At 46.0% G+C, this 24,161-nt stretch overlaps 1 protein-coding gene across 1 annotated transcript in view; it reads right to left on the reverse strand.

Moving 5' to 3' along the window:
* Nucleotides 1–524: 524 nt before the first annotated feature.
* The window catches only part of ISM1 (isthmin 1), a 93,822-nt gene continuing 70,185 nt past the window's right edge, over nucleotides 525–24,161 (reverse strand). The window contains exons 3-6 of the mRNA XM_067707469.1: nucleotides 18,925–19,189; nucleotides 10,867–11,010; nucleotides 6,941–7,030; nucleotides 525–1,178 (exon numbers count right to left, since the gene is read on the reverse strand). Of these exons, the coding sequence (XP_067563570.1) occupies nucleotides 661–1,178; nucleotides 6,941–7,030; nucleotides 10,867–11,010; nucleotides 18,925–19,189 (1,017 nt within the window). The 3' untranslated portion in view covers nucleotides 525–660. The remainder of the gene's footprint in view (nucleotides 1,179–6,940; nucleotides 7,031–10,866; nucleotides 11,011–18,924; nucleotides 19,190–24,161) is intronic.

Genomic DNA, 24,161 nt, shown 5'->3' on the forward strand with positions numbered 1-24,161 from the left:
CCATTTGCCCCCCACTCCCTACCCAGGCTGAGGCAAGGGCATTTGGAAGCTGAGACTTCATCAAGGTACCTCATTGGCTAACTAACACTTGGTTTCAGGTGGGTGTTTTCTTGTTTTGATATCTTTCTGTTGAATTCTTTATTTTTAAAGAAGTCATTACTACAAAATTCCCTCTCTTCCATCTCCCTTAGCCCCTTTCTGAACTCTCATGGAAGTGATTAAATAGTTTCACAATGACAACTCCAGAGAAAAGGTGACGTATAAGTCACATTCATATTAAATAAGTTATATATAAAAACTGCTTATCACATTTACAACTTCCTTCTCTTTGCCCCTTTGCTTCTCTCGGAAACACTGGATCCGGGGTGTGAGTTGAATCCCACCTGCTATGACCTCCAGGTTCTTCTTCCAGCTCCTTTCTCCCCATCCTCCTGAGGACATGCCCCCTAGGAAGAGTTCCAAGGAAGCCGTTGACATTGAAGAGGCAACGGTGGCTTCAGATGGCAGTCACAAGGGCCTGGCGCACACCCCTAGTGTAACTTATGACAAATACTCACGTGGTATATGTACATATACATGTATGCGGGTAAGAGGGACTCTGTGCCAGGTGGCGAATCAGTGCAGTGTGTTTGTGTCACGAACAACAGAGGTGGTGTCTCTTTAATACTCTCTGGCCTCTTGAAACTGCTTGATATAATCTTCGTCCGAGGGGCTCTCTGTGCACTTCTGTCCGTTGTTGGGAGGTCGGGCCTCGTTATACCTGCTCCAGTCGCCCTTGCAGATAATCCAGGGCAGGATGTCCACTTTGTAGTGGAGCTCCGCTGAGAACTCAGTGCTGATGAGATTGGGCGTCCCCGCCCCTTTGCCCCTGGTGATGAGCTGCATGTTGTCGCCATAGCAACAGTGCTGGGCGGCCAGTGTGGTGCTCTCCAGGGACAGCATGGAGCGAATGCAGTACCGGGCCGTGGGCTTGTAGATCTCCAGCTTCTCCTTGGGCCCACTTGCATCCTTCCAGCGGAAGTCCTTGCGCTTGATGCGGTCGAAGATGTCGGCCGTGCTGTAGGCCACCTCGGTGGGGTAGGAGCAGGGGCAGCTGGGCAGGTCGTTGATCACCTTGTGCATGTACTTCTTTAGGAACTCGCTCTTGCAGCTCATCCAGCGCTCACAGCTGTCCGTGTCTGAAACGGGCCAGAGAAACCCTCTGATCGCATGCAAAACCGGCTGCCTGATGACTTTAAAGTCCACCTCTCCCTTCCCTGACGGGCAGCCCCTGGAACCCCCAGGCCATGGGTGAACACGATCATGGCCCTTGAACTTGGAAACTTTGTTCCCGGCCCCACCAACTCCTTACTTTATATTATGAAAACTTTTCACATACATAGAAAAGTGGAGAGAATATACGTATACAATGACTACCCAGATGCCATCACCTAGACTTAATCATTGTATTTCCCTCATTAAAATTTTTTTGGAAAGATATGATATTATTACCCCTAAGTTTTAGTAGGCATCTACAAAAATAGGAGGATAATTAAACCATATTTTCTATGTTTTCCTAGATAACCGTAACCCCACTATCACCCATAACAAAACGAACAATAATTCAGAGGGCCATTTTGAATCTCCTCTCCAAATAAGCGATGAGTGGCGGAGAATGCCTCAAAGGGATATTTGTAGGACTAAGTTTTATTTCTGCCACTCACTGACTGGTTTAAACTAGGCTAGTGGCCTAACTTCTTAACCTTAGGCAGGAAAGAGTTAACAACCGATACTTGCAAATCCCTGTGATAAGAGGTCTCAAAGAGGAAGAGGCTGGTGGTCCCTGCTTTTAGGGAATTTAATATTTAGGCCAGAGGGCACTGACCTATAGACTTTGAGCCAGAACCTGCCCCAAGAAGTGTGTAGTGTTTGGCCTTAACAGTATTAAAAAATATGGAATTAATTGCCAACGTTTAAGAATTATGTGATTCCACCTGTTAATGTAGATTCCTGGTTTCACTTGAAAATCCCAAAGATAGGTTGACGTCAGTCCTGCATTGCCTTGTGAACAGGTAACCAGTGACCACGCCTTGGTCAAGACAGGAGGTCCCTAGTTCCCCACAGTCTCTACCTGATCCCGTCACTCATGGGTGTTTGCTCTTGGTCCCTTAGTCATGAGAGTTCAGAACCTCTGGTTTAGTGAATGTCTCAGTTTGTATTTTCCCAGACCCTGAGACAAAGATGCCAGTGAAAATGGTTCTTTGGGAAGTGATTCTGGGAAACACCAGCAGGGAGCATGGAGGTGGGAGAGGGAAGGGAGGGTGGCAATATGGGATGTGGATCAAACAAGCAACCACTGTAGAAACTGCAGCATCTTCCCCTTGGACCTCGGAAACCCACCCAGTGACAGGGTGGAACTTTACCCAAGCCCCGTGATTCTGGGAAACAGCCAAGGTTAAGACTTTCCCCCGCCCTTGTGCATTCTGGAAAACCACTTACTGTAAGAACCCTCTTCCCCACAGGACTTGATAAGACTCACAGCTGCTGCCTTGTTTACCTATGACAAAACCAGACACAGACCCTCCAGATTCCCTTTCTTGGTCTCATAAACGATTAGCTAAACTGCTCATCCCCAATCAGAACAAAATGCATCCCAACTAAACTTTAGTTAATATTCTCCCCTTCTTTCAAGCCTCTGAACTTTTTTTTTTAACTTTTTATTTTGTATTGAAGTATAGCCAATTAACAATGTTGTGACAGTTTCAGGTGCACAGCCAAGTGACTCAGCCATACATATACATGTATCCATTCTCCCCCAGACTCCCCTTCCATCCAGGCTGCCACATAACATTGAACAGAGTTCCCTGTGCTATACAGAAGGTCCTTGCTCGTTGCCCTTTTTAGATATAGCAGTGTGTACATGTCAACCCCAAGCTCCCTAACTATCCCTTTCCTCCACCCTTCCGTCCCTGTAACCATAAGTTCATTCTATAAGTCTGTGAGTCCGTTTCTGTTTTGTAAATACGTTCATTTGTATCATTTCTTTTTAGATTCCACATATAAGCGATATCATATTATATTTCTCAAGCCCCTGAACTTTGACCTACCCTCTGCCTGGGCCAGCATATAGGCTCTCCTTAGGGGTCCCTACCGAAAATAGGCTGGTCTCAGGGCAGAACATTCTCTGATGCCCTATCTGATCTCATCAGCCTTCAATCCCACTGCCTCACGTGGCATTCTTCTAGCCTTATTTACTCCTCTGTAAAAGAAAACCCTTTTGCCTAACCCTTGAGAGGCTTGCAGGCCTATAGACACAGTGTTTTCTCTATTGCAAATCGGCCCTTTCCCTTTTGCAATGATCCTTTGAATACAGTCTTTGAAGAGAGATGTTGTTTTTTTATTTGGCGGGATCTGGGTATTATCCACCAGTTCCCATCAATCACTGGTAGGGGGCTGCTCCTGGACTTCTGGATGACCGTGGATTCATGGGCTGGTGGCTCTGGGGGCCAGAGCACGCCGTCAGGCAAAGAACCACAGGGGCTGCTGGGGTGTAGGGACGTGGTGTGGGCAGTGGCAGGTTTCCCATCGCTTGTGGCTCAGGAAGCTGCAGCGGGTAAGATGAGCCAATACCTAAGGCTGCCCACCATGGTGGAATGTGGGGTGCGTTAAGGGGGCCAAAGCAAAAAGTCCCACCAGTGCTAAAAAGTGTCATTTCTATCAGTGCAAGTCAGGGGGTTCTTCAAGGAGTGTGTGACACTGGGCTGGCCCTGTGGCTCTTCAGGTCTGCATGGTGGCCACAAGTGTCCTGCTCAGAGCTCCTGCAAGGAAGCCTGCTGGGGGCACTTTGCTGCCTGGTGGCCTCCAGCTGTAGCGGCTGTGGAGCTGCTGTGGTTTCCACATCCAGGCTGTGTTCCCCCGGGGCTGCTCTCAGTCGATGACTGAGCCTGGTGTGGGTGCTGCCCGACGGGGGACCCCTTTGTCAGGCAGCCTTTGCTGGGGGGTGCCCGTTGGCATGGTCGAGACTTTCTCAAGCTGCTTTGAGGCCCTTGCTTCCCAGTCCTCCTTCCTTCCCTCCCTCCCTTTGCAGGGGTCAGGCCTGCATCTTGGTCTGAAAGCCTTCCCTGCCTACTTCTGCTGCTTCCCCTCTATCCTTCCCGGGCGCTTCCCCAGTGAATCTCTTGAATGTCCAATCCCATCTCAGAAGGCTGGACCTGACTCAGACTACATACAAGAGCAGAGATGGGGCCGGGCGAGGGGAAGGCCATCCAGGTTGGTATTAACTGTGCAAACCACAGTTAAGCAGAAGAAGTCTGGGGGCAGGGTGCATGTTCAGTTTCCCTGGAGCAGAGGATATAGGGAAGGACGGTTGTTAGTGTCAGGTCATGGGGTCTTCAGTGTGGTTCAGGCTCGTTTCAGAGGGCACTAGGGAACCACTGAAGGTTTCTGAGTGACAGTGAGCTCTTCACTGAGCTATGCAGTAGGAAGAAAGATTCAGTGCTGATGCCAGTTTTAAGAGTCCAGGTGAGACACTCTGGGAGGGAACAGCTGGTGAGATCAAGAGTAGTCGGGGAGGTAGGGCTGCCAGGCCTTGGTGGGCTTGGGGGGAAGGGACGAAGGGATCAGAAGTGACTCTCCAGCTCTGACCCAGGTGCCTGGGAGGCTGGTGGTGTCATGAGTGAAAATCAAACGATCGGGCTCGCGGGGCAGCTTGCAGGGGTGCTCAGGTTTCTCTTGAGGGATATGAGAAAGGGAGAGCTGGGGCACCTCCCAGGAGCTTGGAAAGGCCTGGTCTAAGATGAAACACCTGGGCTCTTGTGCCAGACTGCCTGGGATCGAATCCCAACTCAAGTATTTAGTGGCTCTGTGACCCTGAGCAAGGTATTCTACCTCACTGTGCTTCAGTTTTCTCATCTCTAAACTGGGTATAAAAATTACACCGATCTCAAAAAGTGCAATGAGGATTAAACCAGAGGGAAAGCAGGGAGTACACAGAACGGGGTTGAGGATGCTGCCTGCGGGGGTGGGCTGAGTGCTATGATTCCACCCCTGAGAGTCCCTGACTGAGCAGTTGCATAGAGATTGGAGGGTCCATCCTGGGAAGTATGTGTCTGCAAAGCCAGTGGGGGTCTCCCTCAGAGGGCAGGGTTTTCAGAAACAAAATTCAGCGAGGTCCCAGAAAATAGCTTTGTATTTTTCCTCCAGAGTAGAAGGTCATCATAATTCATGTACAGGACATAGGTCCTTCGACTTATATTTTATCAAATTTACATGGAGTATTCAGTGTGAATGTTCTCAGTGTTTTACAAGTATTAACTCATTTCACTCTAAAATAGGTCTAGGAGGTAGGCACCATTACCTTAGACCATTTTACAGATCAGAAAACTGAGGCAGAAGTAGGTTAAGAAACTTGACCTTGTGCTAGTCAAGCTTTTCTCATCTCTGCTGGGCATCTTCCGTTTGTCCTTCTACATCCTTATTCCACATTTTTCCTTGCCATGGAAGGCTGCCCTGTATGCACCAGATCTGTGGGCTCCCTGAGCCCTGGTTTCTAATTGGGGTGATCCAATGGGAGGACCGGGTGAGGGACCAGAGGGAGGGAGGAGCGAAGTCAGGGTATTGTTCCCAAGGCTCCTCCCTCACTGTTACAAGTTAGCTACTTCCTTCTGGGAGCTGGAAGTGCTGTCAGGCAGCCCTCTCTACACAGTGGCTCTGGGAACCAATCCTTCCCCTGGTCCTTTCAGGTTAGTGGGAGGTAAGGGCTCCCCACGCTTGCCAGCCCCAGGGTTCTGTACAAGCCCTTCTTGGTTTCCATCTACCTGCTCACACCTTTGCCAAAAGGCCCTCATCAAATGCTCCTCTATTACCTGATCTGCGTGTGAGCCTTGTCTGTTCCTGCCCAGAACCTGCCTGACCCACCATCCCCCCTCATCCCTGTGTGTTCTCAGCTGCCCATTGGGTGCAGCTGGTCCCATTCCCTGTGAAAGGGCAAATAGCTGCCTGCCTGTGGGGTGAGATATGGGGAGGTCTGAGACACTCTCTTCCCCAAAAGCCCATCTTGTTGTTTTATCATTTTATGCAAAATTCCCACATGTAGTCTTTAATTTTTTTTTTTTTTTTTTTGGTCAAACGCATTGTGTGTGCAGAAGGCTTCTACTAACGTTTTGGTTGCATGTGAAGGACTGTGATGGAAACCCCGGGCAACAGAATTTCCAAACTGACTCCAGTGTGGCTGAGGAGGGCAGAGTGAAGAGGTGAGGAAAGGGCTTTGTGGGGGTGGCAAAAAGAAATGGGGCAGAAGGAGTCTTATTGTTCTGTAATATAGAATTACATCCAGAAGCACGTGGAGCTATTTTTATTCATCAAGCTTCCCCCTTGCTGAACAGACACTTTCAATTTTGTTGGGTCCACGTTCAGTGTACTTGAGCTAGCATTTTCGAGCAGATGAGTAGCAGGGTGTACCAAAGGGTTACGAAAGATTCCCATGGCGGGGAGTGAGATGGGGGAGGCATAATGTCGAGAAAGTTCCCGTTCTCTTCCTTCCTCCCCGCGTCCTTCTGCTGGAAAACTGACATCACCATTTCTTGATTTTACTGGGGACACTGGGTGAGAGTTGGGAGAAGAGATGCCCTGAGGCTCGAGGCCCGAGTGTGGACGGATCCCGAGCTAGGGGCAAGACGCCCCACCCACGTGCTATGGAGGCTGTGTGGCTGGCGTGGCAGCTACAGCAGGGCTGCTGGGCTCCATCTGGTGCAGGAGGAATGGGGCGGCTGCTCTCTCTTGCTTGGTGTATATTCAGCGAGCAAGAAGCATGCTGAGAAAATTGGACCCCATAAGAGGAAAACGAAACATTTAAATGAATCCAAGGATGACACGGCAAAGGCAGAAGGAATCTCCAAAATGCTAGATCAATATTTGGATAGAAAAGCAAAAAAAAAACAAAAACAAAAACACCTTTCCTTACCAACTTCGAACAGTTTGGTGGCATTAAACTCTTCACTTCCCGCAAGCAGACTCACTTCGGTGGCAGCTGTCCTGAAGGTGTCTTCGATACCTAAACACAGACAGGAGCTCATTTTCCCTAGTTATATGGAAAAAGTCAGCCCTCCACCCCACCCCACCCCCGCCCCACTGGCAAATAAAAAAAACAAATACACTTGAATAAAGCCTTTTTTGTATCCATTACTACTCATGGGCAGAAACTTGCCAACAGAGGAAACAGTAAAAAGTAGGTATAGAGCGTAAAATATATTAAAACTCCAGATACCATTTGCAGCATGAAATCCGATCCAAAAGTGCCTGAATGTGCCTAAGGAACTCATTCCTTGGGCCTAGGAATGGGATTTTGGGCGGTGCGGGATACGCGTCAGGACGGCTGTCTATCTAGAGGTGTCAGGATGGCAAACTAAACTAGAGACTGTAGAGCGTAGTGGTTAACAACTTGTCTCGTGGTCAACACCAGTCTTTAGGACTGATTCACTGGGTCCAAATCATTACTAGCTGTGTGACCTTGGGCAAGCCCTGGAACATCTGTGTGACTCAGTTTTCACATCCGTAAATGGGGAGGACCAATGACCCACCTCATAGTGCTGAATGAATTAAATGAGTTATGTGTGAAGAAAGCACATAGAGTACCAAGTGGTAAGTGTTGGCTGACATTTTCCCCTTGAACATTTGTCTAGTTCATTTTGAGGATACAGCAGTCCGTAGCTAAAGACCAGATCTCTCATGTGCTGGGACTTTTAGCATTGCTGATGATGTTTCAAAAAGAATAAGCTGGGGGAGCGATGAATTGGGATTAGCAAATGCAGACTATTATATATAGAATGGATAAACAGCAAGGTCTTACTGTGTAGCACAGGGAACTATATTCAATATCCTGTGATAAACCATAACGGAAAAGAATATGAAAAAGAATGTATATATATGTATAACTGAGTCACTTTGCTGTACAGCAGAAGTTAACACAACATTGTAAATCAACTATACTTGAATGAAATAAATTTTTTAAAAAAACCCAAATTCAACGTTGAAAAGAAAAAGAATAACCTGGGCTTGTTATTACTTGCTCTGAGCAACTGAACCTAGCTTGCCTCAAACTTCCTGGCTCTCTCCCTTCCTCAAATGACCACCCCCACCCAGGCTTCCTTTGCAAACAGGAATCTCCTGCAGATGGGGCCAGTCAGGAGAGAGAGGAGCAGTGGAACGTGCTATTTGTTGGAGAACCTTGACTGTCTTGCTAAGCATGGGTTGATTTCCTTTAAGGGGCTCTCTCTGGTTTTATGTGAGGCCCCTAGAACTTGTGTGGTCAGCCTAAGGGACAAACTTTTACAGTGTAATCACTGCCAGGCCAGGGAGATTGCCTGTCCCATGAGTTTTTCCAGTAGAGCTGAGAATCAAGACACCAAAAAAGGAAAGAGATCCTGCAAAAGGAGATCCTTCATGTTCAAGGGAGCCCTGAAAAGCCGGAAGAGTCAAGAGCAGAAAGGCAGAAAGGATGGAAGGAGGGCAATTTCAGATGAGAAGAAAATGTATGAACAGGGCTGCTGGCCACGCTGCTCTCAGTAGTGAGAGAAAACGAGAAGGAAACATTCAAAATGGCGGCAGGGAAGATACCTGCTATCAAGATATCTAGGTCTACTGCTTTAGGTCTGGGTGCCAGCTCTGGGAGAGAAAGCAGCAACAAGCCCGCTCAAGCCCTGACATTAAATGCTGTCTGTATTCACATGTGGCTGAGCCCGATACCCTTCCCCTTGACAGAGGTGTAAGAGTCTAATGGTTAAGAACATGGATTCTGGAATCAGACTGCCTGGATTCGAATCCCAGCTGGACCACTTGCTGCCTGTGTGACTAGGCAAGTTAGCCTGTGTGTCCCAGTTTCCACAGCTGCCAAATGAGTACCATCATCAATAGCTAGTTCATGAGGTTATTGTGAGGATTAGATGAAGTAACACATGCAAAGACCTTAGAAATTTGCTTGATACTTAAATACTCAAAAGGTCCTCCTCTTAATGAACCTCGTTATCATCTTTTTCCCGTCTTCATCTTCCCAATCTTCATCTTTATCTTCACTTTCTTTGGTTTCATCTTATCTTCATCATCATCTTCTTCTTCTCCTCCTCCTTCTCTTCTTCATTTCTTCCTGCCTTCCTCCTCTTCTCCCTTCTCATGTTATTATTATTTATTGATTTCTACCCATCCAAATCCCATCCCACCAGACTTCTAACTCAGCTTCATTATGATGAACACGGGAAAGATCAGGACAAGCATCTTGATGGTTGTTCCACTTTTGGAAATCCACCTGCATGGCTGACGGGGGCTAGAAATGCCTCTTTTCATACCATCAGCCCTGTTTTCTGCACACACCCCTTTGCTATCACACACATCGCCAATCTGATCTTCTCTCTCCGCAGAAATCCCTTTGCTCTTTCACTTTTTTGTTCTAAATCTCAGCCTGAGAGATTTAGAGCAGAGTTTCTAGGGGTAGAAAAAGGAAGTCTGGGGTGTGGGGTTCAAATGTTCTGCCTCTGAAATTTCTTTTGGAGGAAGCCATTTGGAGCGTGTGATTTCTTGGATGAGCCCGAGATAGTATTTTAGGCTGGTTTTCTACCTGACCATGGGGAACACATGGTAGATGGAAAACTATAGACCAAGGAGTTGGTAAACTTTTACGTAAAGGGTCAGAAAGTAATTATTTTAGGCTTTGTGGTTCACATATGGTCTTTTGTTATTGAAGTATAGTTGATTCACAATGTTGTGTTAATTTCAGATGCATAGCAAAGTGATTCAGATATATATATATACAGGTATATATATACATATAATTTTCCATTATAGGTTATTACAAGATATTGAATATAATTCCCTGTGCTATACAGTAGGTCCTTGTTGTTTATCTATTTATATATAGTAGTTTGTATCTGTTAATGCCAAATTCCTAATTTATCCCTCCCTGTTGGTAACTGTAAGTTTGCTTTCTATGTCTCCGAGTCTATTTTTGTTTTGTAAATAAGTTCATTTCACATACGGTCTTGGTTGCATATTCTTCCTCCTCTTCTCTCTCTTCTTCCTCTTCTTCCTTCTTCATAACCCTTTAAAAATGTGTGGGCCATACTGACATGGGCCGTGGTTTGATAACTACTGCTATAGACACAATTATTTTTCACCCCAATATGGCCTCTCACCAAGTTTGTAATTAGTTAAGTTTTCAAAACACTGACAATGCAGTTTAAAGTGATACTTAACTGCCAAGTTGCCCCAATTTGCTCCCTCTGGAGCCTTCAGCAACTCTCAGGCTAACACATGGTTTTTCTGTAGACGGCCATTAAGCCTCTGGTCCTGGCTTCCTTATTAGACCATGAACACCTGTCTTCATGTGTCTCTTCAAGGTACAACCCACCCCACATCAAAGGCTCAAATTAACCAGAATCCCTCCTTTAAATTAAGTACATGGTGGCATTGTCTTCTAAGTCACAGTTACTGCAATTGTGTATAAGGCTCAGAAAATCCATCTTTTCATCCACTAAGCTCATTACTCGTCTCTTGTCCCAGTCCAGTCAGAATTCTTAGGAAAATAGTTGCCCTGTAGGAAGTCAATTTCTATAAGTTTTAAAATATAAACTAAAAGCTTCCCCAGACTCACAGATATAGAGAACAAATTAGTGGTTACCAGTGGGGGGGGCAATATAGGGGTTGAGGGGTGGTAGGTACAAACTATTGGGTATAAGCTAAGCTACAGGGATATATTGTATACAACATGCGGAATATAGCTAATATTTTGTAATAATTGTAAATGGAGTGTAACCCTTAAAAATTGTATTAAAAGATAAAACAATAAAATAAAAAAAAAGCTGCCCTTTAATGTGGAGCCACACCCCTGCGTAAACCCACCTGGGCAGTTTGGACGGTCACACGTCCTAGATTCGGTTGCAGTGCACGCATAGCCACAAGACCTGGTCCGTTTCTGGTTGCCGTTCCCACAGGTGACGCTGCAAACAGACCAGAGACTCCAGTCTCCCTCACCGTCTGTGGAATCTGGAACGGAACCAGGGAGGTGGTCACCAGCCTTCGCCAAAGAGTCCCCAAATCTCCCCCATTGAACTGCCAGCCAACTGTCCATTTCTGACGTTCCCACTGTTAGAGGGGGCCAGATGCCAGCTGGAGTCAAAAGCCTATGGCTCCAGGGTTCATTTTAGGGATTAGCTTAGTAATGGCAGGGACTCTGTCTGAGGTTTTGGGCACATGGCCAGGGCCTGCCCCCTAGAAGGTGCCCAGTAAGTGCTTGTTGAGAATGTGTACATTCACAGAGTATGGAGCCATGGAATAATATGGTAGGGATTTTCCAAAATGACCACCATCAGTTCCTTCACACACAAAGTGAGGAGTCACACAAAGGGCCCCCAAAACACTACACATGGGAATGAAGCCTTCCTGGACCTTCCAGGCACTTCTCAGTGGACAGCTGATGCCATTGGCAGTAGAAGAGATGCCCAGTGGGGCCCCACCTGAACTCCTAAGCCACAGAATCATGAGAAATAATACACTGCTGATGTTTTAGTCACCAAATTTTGGAATGGTTTGTTATGCAGCAGTAGATAACTGATACATAATGGTAAAGCTAGAAATGGTCCTTGAGGTCATCACTTAACATCCATTCAACAAATACTGAGCCCCTATTATGTGCCAGGCACAAATCAGGGTATGTGAAATATATCATTAAATAAAGCTTTCAAAGATCTCTGCCCTGTGGTACTAATATTTTTGTGAGAAGATTCAGACAATAATCAATAAACACAAAAAAATGAGTAAATTATACAATATATCAGAAATCGATGAGTGGTATGGAAAAAGGAGAAGTGGACCAGACTAGGGGGGCCTGGGAATGTGAGAGCCGTGAGAGAGGTTGGTATGTTATCTAGACTAACTTCCTCTTTTTAAAAGTAAGGAAACTAAGTCCTGGAGTGCTTGGGTGACCCATTCAAGGCCATAAGGGTAAGAGGAAGGAAAGCTTGGGCCCTGGTGCTAAATCCTTCATCTCTAAAGCTTGACCTTTTCTGCAGCAACTCCCCTCTGAACTACTTTTTCCTGCTTTATCCAAATCTTCAGACTTGGGGCCTCTGCCAGGGCCAAGCACAGAGCCCCAGACATGTGCATCGCAGGGAAGGGGTCCGCTCTGCTCAGAACAGGTCGTGGTGATCGTTATTACTTAGGTCTGGCAAGAATGCAGTCCACACATGCTTCTACCTGAAACTTGGGCCCCGTGCCAGGCTCCCAGCCCGTTGTTTACAGGGTGATCACTCTGAACGCGGCTCAGGCAAACCCAGGGCCACCAAGTCTCAGCCCATCATGCAAAGTTGGTGGGGGGATTCCTGGTCCTCTTTCCTAACCCAGAGCCAAGAGTCTGCTCACACCTCACCTGCTCCCAGGGGCCCCATCCGTTTCTCCCCACTTCCCAAAAGGGAGTTTTCCAAACTTTGATTTCTTTCTAAGACATGGTTTTCCAACCACAGGGACAAGCAGATGTTTGAAACTACTGCCTCGTGTGAGGGAAGTGGGCCTGCTTCTCCCCATCAGCTGCCTCCGTCTCTCCCATCTCCTCCTGGGCATCAACGCAGTGGAACTGGACAGACCGCTGAGGAGGGGGCCGTGGCTACTCCCTCCCAGACCTCTTGGTAAACTCTCCGAGAACACGAGGGATGTGCCTGGAACAATCACAGGATAGCACTCCTGTCAGCCAGTGTAGCCATGTGTAGCGGGTTATACGCACACGTGAACACACTCAGAGCCTCCTGTGTGAATCACCTGTACCAGATTTTGTTAAAGGGAACAACCACCACACCAAAAAGTCACCATAAAGATGGTACTGTTCTTAGACTCATAAGAAGGGGGCAGTGGGTCAGTCGGAAAAAGCTGATTAAATCACACAGGTAGAGTCCCTGTCACCTGTGGGGTGGGTACCGGCCTAAGACATGATCCAATGATGCCAAGAGGTGTCCTGCTTGGCTCAGTAGAAGCAACGAGGCCTCAACTATCTAGAAATTTCTGGCGACCTTTCCCCCCGGTGCAATAATTTTGGGAAATATCGTCCCTGAACTTTGAGATTTTAGCATTAAACACACCATTTTGGAATCTCTGCCGGAGGTAATGTCTTGTTTTGGTTTCTTGGATCTGAATTACTGAATGCTAATACTGTGTCTGATGATGTGAAAAATGACTTCCGTAATTCTTCTCCCTGTATCCACCCCCTTGGTTACTACCTTTTCACACCAACCCCAGTCTAGGCCATGTGACTTGCTCTGGCCAATGAGAAAATAGCAAATATAATGCAAACAGAGGCTAGAAAAGTGCTTGTGCATTAGGGCTTGCCTTCTCACTGTAGAGAAGTGAGACCAAAACCTCAGTCTTCCACGCTAGCCTGGACTCGCGTCCTGGAGGGTGAGGGACCAGAAGGAGAGAGGCCCAGATATCATCCCAGCACCCCCTGCTGTCCAGCTGGGACCCCATCATTGTGAACGAAGCCATGCTAAACCGCACAGCCCCAGCGAAGCCAGCCCTGGGCAGAACAGCAGGTCCAGAAAATCTGCAGACTCTTGAGAGAGAAGACATTTGTTCTTTCAAGCCACTAAATTTTAGGGGCGGTTTCTAAAGCGGCAAAAGCTAACTGTCACAAATACACTATAACCACCCTCCCTATGCTATGCTCTCTGGATGGCTAGCAGACCCTGGAACCATGACAGATTTGTCACTTCACTAAGTGGCTGTCTCCATGTCTTTATTTATTTATTAATTTTTTTTTCTTTTTAAAGATCCAAATCGCATTTAATGAGATTAAAAACGACTAAACCTGAGGTTTATTATTTTTTTTAATGGATAGGATTAATGGCAGATTCAACACGGCCAAAAAAAAAAAAAAAAGATTGGTAAACTTTAAGACATAACGATAGAAACTATCCAAAATGAAACGGGGAGAAGGATTAAAATGAACAGAGCATTGCTGAATTGTGGAAGAACCTAAAGCATTGAATACACATGTAATTATAGTCCCCAAAGTGGGAGGGCAGGGGTGGAAGTGGGGGTAATAGAAAAAATATTTGAAGAAATAATGGCCCCAAATTTCCCCAATATAATGGAAACTGTAGACCTACAGATCCAAGAAATGCAACAAACCCCTAGCACAAGAAACATGGAAAAGACCACACCAAGGCCATGTCTTTATTTTAAATGCTCACAAAGTCATTTATTTTCCAAACATTTTAAAATACTGGTCCCCCAAAGTTAGGCACAGAACATGTATACAGCCACACGGCTGATCATTTCTATTGGGCTAGCAACGAAGTGAAACAACCTCTTGGGGAAAAGTGGGCACGTCAGCCCTTTCTCTGGAAGTGTCTGTGGCATACAGCCCCCGACAAACACCCCATCCAAGCCCCTCCTCGTGGGAATTTCTATTTGTTTAATGTGTTTGCGGGAGAGAAAGGGTATTTCTGACTGGGGGACAAAGTTTGAGGGCAATATTCCTTTCTGCTATAATAAAATAAGCCTGTTCTCATTGGCTCACCTACCAGGGCATCACTCAGAGCAGAAGATGAACTTGAGCAGCAGTACTTACAAAGATGACAACAAAGACAGTAGAAAACAGTCCCTGTGAACATTTCCGTGGTGCTTAGACAGACCCTATCTGTGACATCAAAGAGCTTTGTGAGGGCAGAGAACAACCCACAGGGCAGTGGGCTGAGGGCCGGATTACAGGGATGTTTGAAATTTTAAAGTGGTCATTATATACTTTCAGGGCACTACAGTTCTGTGGGCCAGTTATAGTGTTTGGGCAACTGAAGTGACTTGGGTCTTGGCTCGGCCACTGGAAAGCCTCTACCCTAATCCTAGATGATAGTGGCTGCCAGTTATTGAGGGCCTGTCCTTAACCAGCTCCTCTGTCAACACACCCTGATTGAACTCCTATAACAATCCTGCAAGGTAGGTAGAAACACTCTCCTTTTATGGATAAGGAAACTGAGGCTCAGAGAGGTTAAGGTACTTGATTAAGGTCACACAGCTCAAACTTGGCAGAGCTGGGAGTAGATCTGAGATCTGCCCACTCTGGCCATATCCTGTTCTATATCCTGATATTCCAGCAACTTTGATTCCGGCCCCAGCAGCCCTTCCTTAAGATACTCACTTATGTGGCCATAATTTAACGTTACAAAGAAAAACCCTTGCAAAAAATCACTGTGGGATCTTTTAAAATAAGACCATGACCCATCAGAGAATTGCAAAGGACTGAGTCCCAGCCCACACTAAGCCGTGTCCATCTGATTTCATGATGCAGGTTATTCAGAGCAATCTGGGGAATGGTATACTACTATTTGAAAGAAAAATATTTATTTGGACTCTTTCTTTGCCCTGGATGATACCTTAAGTATCTCAAACACATACGGTCCAAAGTTGAGCAGACTCAATCACAAATTCGGTCTAACTATCTTCTGTTGTGTATTTTATAATTTATTCTACAGATGCTGTTATGTTCTACTTATTCATCTAGGATTTTTGGAAATACTCTTTGGCCACAGACATTTACATTCTTATTAAAAATCCTACCTTCAAATATTTGAGATAGACATCTTCCACTAAGCCCAGTTCCTGTGGCAATTGTACCTGGTCTCAGACGAGGCAGCAAGTCCTCAGGTTCAGTGACGCGCCCTGCTTTGCCACTGCATGGACCTCACCTTCCTGGGCTGTATATTCTCTCCTTGTAACCTCCACAGCACCCGACACAGGGATAAATACTTAGAAATTGCTCTATACTTTCTTGTTGATTGAAATAAAAGAGGACTTAGCTCATCTGATGCTGTAAAGAATTCTGGAAATCCCATGTTCCCTGTGAGTCAGACTGACAAGCAGTAATTATTCATCCATGTTGCAAATGCTACTGAGTTACTGTAGCGTGTAAGCTACACACCTATGGTCTCGCTTCTAAAAGTGTGGTCCGAGGGCCAGCAGTGTCAGCTTCACCAGGGCTCCCGGCCCTTTCTGGCATCTACGGCTTCAGAAGCTGCCTTTACCAAGAGCCCCAGGTGATTTGTGTGCACATAAAAGTCTGAGAAGCACTGCTTTAGAGGTATGATAAGGGACAAGATTTTCTTTATAAAGTAGCCATCCTGATGTCTAGTCTAATGACGGTGACGTTACTAAAAGAGACTCTAAAATCATCAAAGATGGGAGTTTCCCCATGACCCAGGGATGCTGTAAGATCCAGATGCAGGGCACTCACTGCCCAGGTATTGTAGATCTAGAAAGCTGGGGTGAAGGTGGCTCTGGTAGCCACAATAACTGCCCCAGCAGAAGCAAATTCTACCCTCAAGACTGAAATGGAGGGAGTATTCTTAATGTTCATACATTTGGCAGAATATAATCTGTAAAAGCTTTAGATGAAAAAGTTGTTTCTAAGTAGTGGTTTCCAAACTTTAGTAAGCATGAGAGTCACCTGGTGACCTTGGTTGAAAAAAGAAATAAACAAAGAAGCCAAGAAAGACCCCAGGTCTCATTCTTGCATATTCTGGTTCAGTAGAAGGACGGCAGTGACCCTTGACCTGGACTGCACATTGGAGTCACCCACAGAGCTTTAAAAAACACTGATGCTTGGGCCCCACCCCCAGAGATCCCAAGTCAATTGATCTAGAGAGAAGTCCAGCCATCGGGATTTTTAAAAAATTGCTTAGGTGCGTATGAGCAACCATACTAAGAAACACTGGTGCTTTGGACCCCACTGTTCCAGATCAGAGCCTGCTGGAGGGCTTGTTCAAACAGGTTTTGGAGACCCACCCCAGAGAGTCTGATTCAGTAGGCCTGGAGTGGGGTCTGAAAATTTGCATTTCTATCATGGTCTTGGGTGATCTGATCAACTGGCTTGGGAGCCACACCTGGAAAACCATTGGTATATGGGGAAGGGGCTGGGGCCCAGGATGGGTGTTAAATTTTAACAGGCAAAGGAGGGATTCTGAGGTCCAGGGTCTGAGCCCCAGTCAGAGAGACCTTGTTCCATGTGGTTTGGGCAGACAGGTTCAGCTTTAGTCCTGAGCCCAGGTTCAGTTCCACCCTGACCTTTTCCTCCCATTCCTATCTTCCAATCTAACTGTCCCATTTCTAAATACACTTTACTGTCCTAAAAGATGTGCTATTTATTTATTTTTCCAGAGAGGCAGAATAACATAGTAGTTAAGAGGACAGACTCTGGACCCAGACTGTCTGAGATGGATCCTAGGTCTTGACCCTTGAGGTCAAAGTTGTTTAACTTCTCCAGGCTTCAGTTTCCCCATCTGTAAAATGGGTCCCTGCCTCAGTGAGCTGATTAAATGAGCTAATCTGTGAGAGCTGCTATGAAGAGGAACTGTGAAAGGCAGGTGCTGTAGAAAGGTTGGCTGCTGTTCCCAATCCTTTGTCTTGGAAAATAAATTGGACTTCTGGGAAAGGAGAAGGTTTTACGAGCCTCCGATTGGGTGGGGTCTGGGAGCTCTCTTTCTGCTCCCCTAGCATTTGATGTATATCTCTGCTGTGGCACCCTTTGCTCTATCAGTTAACTTTTCTCCCTTTGTCCATAGATAGGTGAGATGCTCTTTAGGGAAGGACTGTGTCTTAATCATTTTTGGATTCCCAGAATGTAGCACAGTGATGGGCATAAGACGTGTTCAATGTCAGTTGAACAACTAAATGATGTGGCTAGGAAAAAAATGGTCTTACTCTTTTGGAAGTTGCCTAGGATCATCTATTAGCAGGTAGAAACGACTCTCCAATATACAACTGGTCTTTCTGCTGAAAAATGGGGGTAAGGGTGAGAATGCAAATGGTGCTAGACAAGTCATCCTCATAGAGTGTTCGCTTAAGTCTGCTGAGGCTGAGCCACAAGAACATCACGATGGTGGATGCATTTGTGAGATATCAAATACTCTCATTATAACACAAGGTACACTGCCTGATTCCTCCTGAAGCCTGGCCATATGCTTTCTGAATCTGTTTCCTCTTCATCTAGGACAACAAAAACCATTTCCCAGCCTCCCTTGCCTCTACGTGGGGCCATATGATGAGGTCTTGCTGATAGAATTTGAGCAGATGTGATGTGTGTCATCTCCAGGCTGAGGGGGTTAAGAGCGTGTGTGCCTTTTCTAGGCTCTATCTCTCTACTGTCTTCCAGCCAGATGCAGCGCATCCAGTGGATAATTTGCAGGCCCTCACAGTTGGTGGAGCTTCAAGATGGAAGGAGCCTGGGTCCCTGAATGACTGAGTGGAGCAGAATTCCCCTGACCCTGTCTCCCATCCCAGCTTAAGTGAGAAAAGAACTTTCATGATTTTAAGTCACTGAACTTAGAAATTGCTTGTTATCTCAACTATCCTACTCTAAAAGCAGGGGAAACTATAAGTCCCAATTTGGGGTCTTGAAATTTATTGGTGGGGAGACCTCGCTTTGACAACTCGTGACATATATGTCCATGAGGGTTTCCAAGGGCCACTCCACTGCCTACGATAAACATAACACAGTTGCCTGGTCAAAGGAGACAGCGGGGTACATCTCTTTTACTAAGTTGATTTTTAGTATGAATTTTTACAGTCAAACATATGAGGAAGTGAACTTGGTGATTCTGTTATTTTGGAAAAAAAGAAAAGAAAATTTTGGGGAAAAAGAAGGCAGAACCTCTAAGACCCCTAACTGAAAAAAAAAAATTCTCTCCTAGGATAATTGGCATTATTTTAAAATTATAGTCTTTCCAGAAAAATGTGGCTTTGGGGGCCTCTTGGGGCTTCTGTGGACAGAGCGGACAGAGTCTGTATGAGGTCTGCCTCATTGAAGACCCAAAGCCACACACGGTAAACGGGGTTTTGTTTGGCTCCACGTCCGCTGGGCCTCATCGTCTCATTTATTCTCCGCACCAATTTTATATTACTGGGTGGTAGACTCACCATATTCTGGCTGTTCTTTGGATTCAAAAGTCCGGTGGCCTGGGGCCGGACGGTCCCACCCCCCAGGGGGGTTGAGGAAGTTGCTGTCGTCTGAGGTACTGTCGTACTTGTAGTCCTGGTCCCCGCCGTTGGCCCTTGCCAAGGACAAGGACCTCTGCCACCAGGCCCGCCAGTCGGGGGATGGGACTGACCAGCTGGGCTTATTCTCCGGATGCTGATCTTTATCTGCTTCAGAGTCAGGACCGTCCACCACCTCTATGGTGACCTGAAGAATTCAGAACAGGCCAGGGTCAATGAGGAGTCAACAGCCTCTAAGCCGGGTGACCCTTGGAAGACAGTCTGAGAGAACGGAGGGAAATGTGCGTCCCTCACAAAGGAAAGCTGAGGCCGCACGGTGACACAGAATGGAACATCTCCAGGGACGCCCAAAGGAACGGATGCACACGGGCCTCGGGTTGGGAGGAAGCAATGCATCCCTAGGGTCCCTGATTTACTGACGACTGTGTTGCTGGGAAGCCTTTAATTCAAGGAGTAAACATGTACCGTGTATGTTCTTGAAGTGGCACAAGAATAATTATAATAAAACTGAACACTTACTGAGTACTAACTCTGCACCAGGGACTGTTTTAAAGGCTCTACATGTATTAATTTATTTAATCCTCAGAACAGCCTTATAAGGTTGGTTCTATTGATTGGCCCTCGTGGCAGCTGATCTCCAAAGATGTCCCCGGCAATTCCTCCCATTCTGGTATGTGTGTGCCACACCTCTCATCAAGAGATGGAGTTTGTTTCCCCTCCCTTTCAGTCTGGGCTGGCCTTGTGACTCACTGTATCCAGTAGAATGTGTTAGGTGTGACAATGTGACAAGCCTTACGAGGTCTTGCAATTTCCATTTTCATTCTCTTGGCATGTTCCTACCATTATGTACAGAAGCCCAGCCTAGACCGCTGCTCACAGAGCCACCATGTGAAGAGGCAGGGCACATAGAGGAGGACGAAGAGTCCTCTCAGTCACTGGCCAGCTCTGAGGCCCCGGTCTTGTGTGTGGGGTCATTTTGGATCCTCCAGGCCCAGTTGGGTCACCCTAGCTAATACCACGTGGAACCGAGATGAGCTCTCCTGGCTGAGCCCTGCTCAAACTCCTGACCCACAGGACCGTGAGCAATCCAGTGGTGGTTGCTTTAAGCTATTAAGTTTTGGGATGGTTGCTAGACAGCTTTTTATAGACAGGGAAACTGGCACACAGAGAAGTTAACAACTTGCCTAAGGTCACAGAGCTAGTAACTGGCAGCCATGGGTAGTCTAGCTCCAGAGCCCACGTTCTTACCGACTTTGCCGTACTGCCTCTCAAAAAGTCAGTCACCGAGGTAGTGTCCCCTCCTGTGACCAAGTGAGCAAAGAGGCCACTGATGCTGGTGGGGGCTGGATGCCACAAGTCGTGTAGAGATGTGAGCACAAGGTCCTCAAGGTCCAGGATGTCACAGCTTGAGTTTCACTCATCCCTAGTCCAGACCCAGCACACACTCCTTAACCGACCCTCAGGGTCAGAGCAGATAGTTCCAGAGTCAAGGTCAGAACTTGCTCTTGGATTTATGGAGCCTAGTTTGGAAGTCACGGGGCTGAAGGAATGCAGCTTCTTGGCTTCGAGAGACAATCAACATAGAGAAACTTGTTTAAAAAACATAATAAAAGACTCCTTGGGTTCCTTTGGCCATCGCATAGCTCTTGCAACACACCCTGGATGAGTTATGCGCAAATGAATCAGAAACATGCGCTCCAAGTAATCAGCGCAAGATGTACTGGGCAGATGCTTTTCCAGTTTTGCCCTAACTGGACATCTGAGAGATTTGCTGACATACTCTGCCACATTGCACCAGGTCGTGCCAATCCCTGAGACAAACAGACCCTTCCTTTTGTCTTAGGAATTGGAAGGTTTGAATTCTACTTGCTTTGACATATTAAAGAAGTTGCCCAGCTCATGGTGGGCCTGGGCTGTGGCCTTGTGTGGTCTAGACACAAAGTTAAGGGTGTGGCCTTCCATCCCAGATTATACTTGGGCTGTGGCAGGCCGAGCGCATCTCTTCCTCTGGTGTGGGATGCCTAGAAGGGCACCACTGGCTTGCTTCCATGCCAACACCATTACCCCAGTCTCATAAGCATCCCTTGCGTATTTGTAAATAATTATGGGACGTTTAGTAATCCCCGAAAAGGAAAAAAGAAAAGAAAGAATTACAGCATTTGCCTTGTATCATTGCTGTTTGCTGAAGGGAGGTTGTTGGAAAGGGATGGGGACCTGGACCCACACGCAACGCTGTAAGGGCAACGCGGAAGAAATACACAGCTGGGCTGTGCAGACCTGAGCTGGGCAGTGACACGGTGATGCCGAGCCTTTGACGACAACCTTTCTCCTCTGCAGTCCAGGCCCCCTGTGCCTGCAGACAGAACAACTGAGCCGCAACAATCGTCTGCGAGGCTATTAAGGGTTTTGGAGGGGAGAAGCCGCCAAGAGTCAGGCAAGCCTGCAATTATGGTAATGAAATCAGACTCTGGGTAGGAGATAAGGGGGAATGGGCTGGACAGTTTTGGTATTCCATTTGTATCCAGACTGGAGTCAAAGGGATTGCCTAAACAAAACGTGCCCTGCAATTTCTCCAAGCTGGGAATCAAAACAATTTCATGTTTTAAGCTATTACCGTCAATATGATTTTTTTCCCCCCGCAAACTACTGCTCAGATCCAAACAAAATAGATTTGTTGCCTTGGCCAGGCAATGAGTAGCAAAATATGAATTTACTCCAAAAACTATATTGATGACTAAATCTCATCAGTTTAGAGGTTTCTTTTTCCCCTTTCATTTTTAGCCACTGCTCCAACTGAATTAAAAAATAAAAAACACACACACACACACACAAAATAAAAAACACACAAACCTTAGGATCCACCCTTCCCTGCAGTTAAGAACATGGAAACCTCATACAGACATCAAATGAAGAAATGTAATCTTCAGCCTGAAATTTCATAGGCATCCAATTAAAAAGACTTAATGAGCACGATCATGACTTCTCGAATGGTGCGGATTAGTTTTATGTTTCCTGTTGCTCTTATTATATTTACATGTTCTTTAGCATCAAAGAATCTGTTCCTAGAAATGTCTTGAACAATAATAAGTGTGATGAGCTGAAGGTGTGGTAGTGAGCACAGCAGATTTCCAAGCTGATAGATCTTACCATCTTTTTGCATCCTTAATACACAGAATTGAAGCATCTCTAGTACATCGGTTTCTTCTGGACTTTTCTGTACCATGAATCAAGATAGTAAAAGAAAGAGAACTTTTCCAAAAGACCCAACTCCAACTTCTGGCAGAATCTTGTCAGCTCTAAGAAAGAGAGTCTAGAATAGGTTCCAATTCGGAGAATTCCATCCAAAATTAGTAAAGGAGGATAAAATCCTGTGTAATATTACCTGTTTCTTTCTTTCTCTTGAGAGTTTAAACATTTATAGAAACAAACTCTTTACTCTTGCTCTGAAAAGCACTTTCCACTGGGAAACTAACACATTTCTTAGTTTAACTGATAATAAACTAATGACACTGGGAATACAGAAGCCTTGACTTTCTGAACTCAGGAGAATCTTCTAGAAACTTCTAACTTGGTCCTCTAAGCCTTGAGAGCTATGGTGACTAGGCAGATTTGGGTTTGTATTTATTTCCCAGAGAGGAAAATGAGGCCTGGGAGGTGAAATGATTCCTCAAAAGCACAGAGCATCCGGGGACAGGACGACAGTCTCCAGCAAAGGGTTAGACCCCCGACTATGCACCCCTTCTTCCTTGACAATTGCTGAAGAAAGAACACAAAGGACTAAGTAGATATATAATCCCTCCCTCTCAGACCCACTGATGCTCTAAAAACAACTCTGGCAGCTCCAGTAAGTGTGGTTAATGCTTTGAGATTTGCAGCGTGCTCGTTCAAATATCATTGCTTGTTCTACACAAGTTAAACCCACATTTCAGGCATAGAAACTGGCCTAGAGAATTCACGTTCCTGAGGCGAACAGCAAGGAAGGTGGAGAGCTGGACTCAAAACTCCTGATTCTTAATTATTTTATACGTTTCCTCTGTCATCTTCATGCTCACTGACCTCACCAACCAGCATCCACCAGTCTGGGGAATCTTCCCATGTTCCCGTCTCTGTGCTGAGGGCTTTGCATGGATGATTTCATTTAATCCTCACAACAACCCTACTACTACAGAGTATTGTACCGCAGAGGTACTACTCACAGGTTGTGTTATCATTCCCATTGTACAGACAAGGAAACTGAGGCATAGAGAGGTCGAGTAACCTGCACGCAGCCATAGAGGCCAAGCCTGGTCAACAAAACTGTGGTACCAGAGCCCAAGGGCAGGTTGGTGGACTCTAGCTCATGACAGGGACTGCAGGGCCCCCATAAGAATCTGAACAATACCGGCTTGTCCCCTGGAGTGTGTGGGCCCATCTCTTGGGCACAGAGATTTCTTGGTTCTTACTTGGCCAGGCCTGCCATTCCAAAAGGATTTTAGGAAGAACGGAGGAGGGGAAATCAGAAGTAGAAGCACGTACAACACCTGCAGCCCCGGCCAACTCATCTGATTGTATCAAGAGGTCTACGGCCGTGTAAATAAGTCTGTGCGAGGGGAAAAAAAAGGCCTTTAGATGACTATTTTTGTGTCTCCCTCAATGGAAGAAAAGAAATAAATACATTGGTTAAAATGAATACAGATCTCAGATTGACCCAGAAAAGAGAACTATTTGGTGGTGAATAGCCACTGCGGTCATGAATTGATGCAGTGAGCTTAATAATGAGTTTATTTTAGAGATTTTTGTCTTTGCTATCTGACCATCAGCTGCAGACCAGAAACTTAGCCAAGGATACCGAAGTTCAAGTTGAACTTCTCCTGGGAGATTGACTTTCTTTCCTGAGTGATTTATTTATTTATTTATTCGTTGCCAAAACCCCAACTTCTAGTTTTGTTTTAAATTTAATATGGAGATTGGGTTCAGGAGTTTGAGGCTATTTCTTTCTCTTTTGTGCATTGTTGTTTTTTTTTTTTTTCTTTCCCCTCACTCACTTCCACAGCCTGAAGCCAGTCTTAAAATGGAGAGCCCAATCCACTTGGGACAGAGGCCACCTGGCTTCAGGGGTTTAAAAAAAAAAAAAAGCTCTAAAAAGCTGGGCTTTTGAAAGGATTTCCCTTCCTAAAAGT

The sequence above is a fragment of the Pseudorca crassidens genome, chromosome 15 (genome assembly GCF_039906515.1).
Source record: "Pseudorca crassidens isolate mPseCra1 chromosome 15, mPseCra1.hap1, whole genome shotgun sequence".
Taxonomy (NCBI): Eukaryota; Metazoa; Chordata; class Mammalia; order Artiodactyla; family Delphinidae; genus Pseudorca; species Pseudorca crassidens.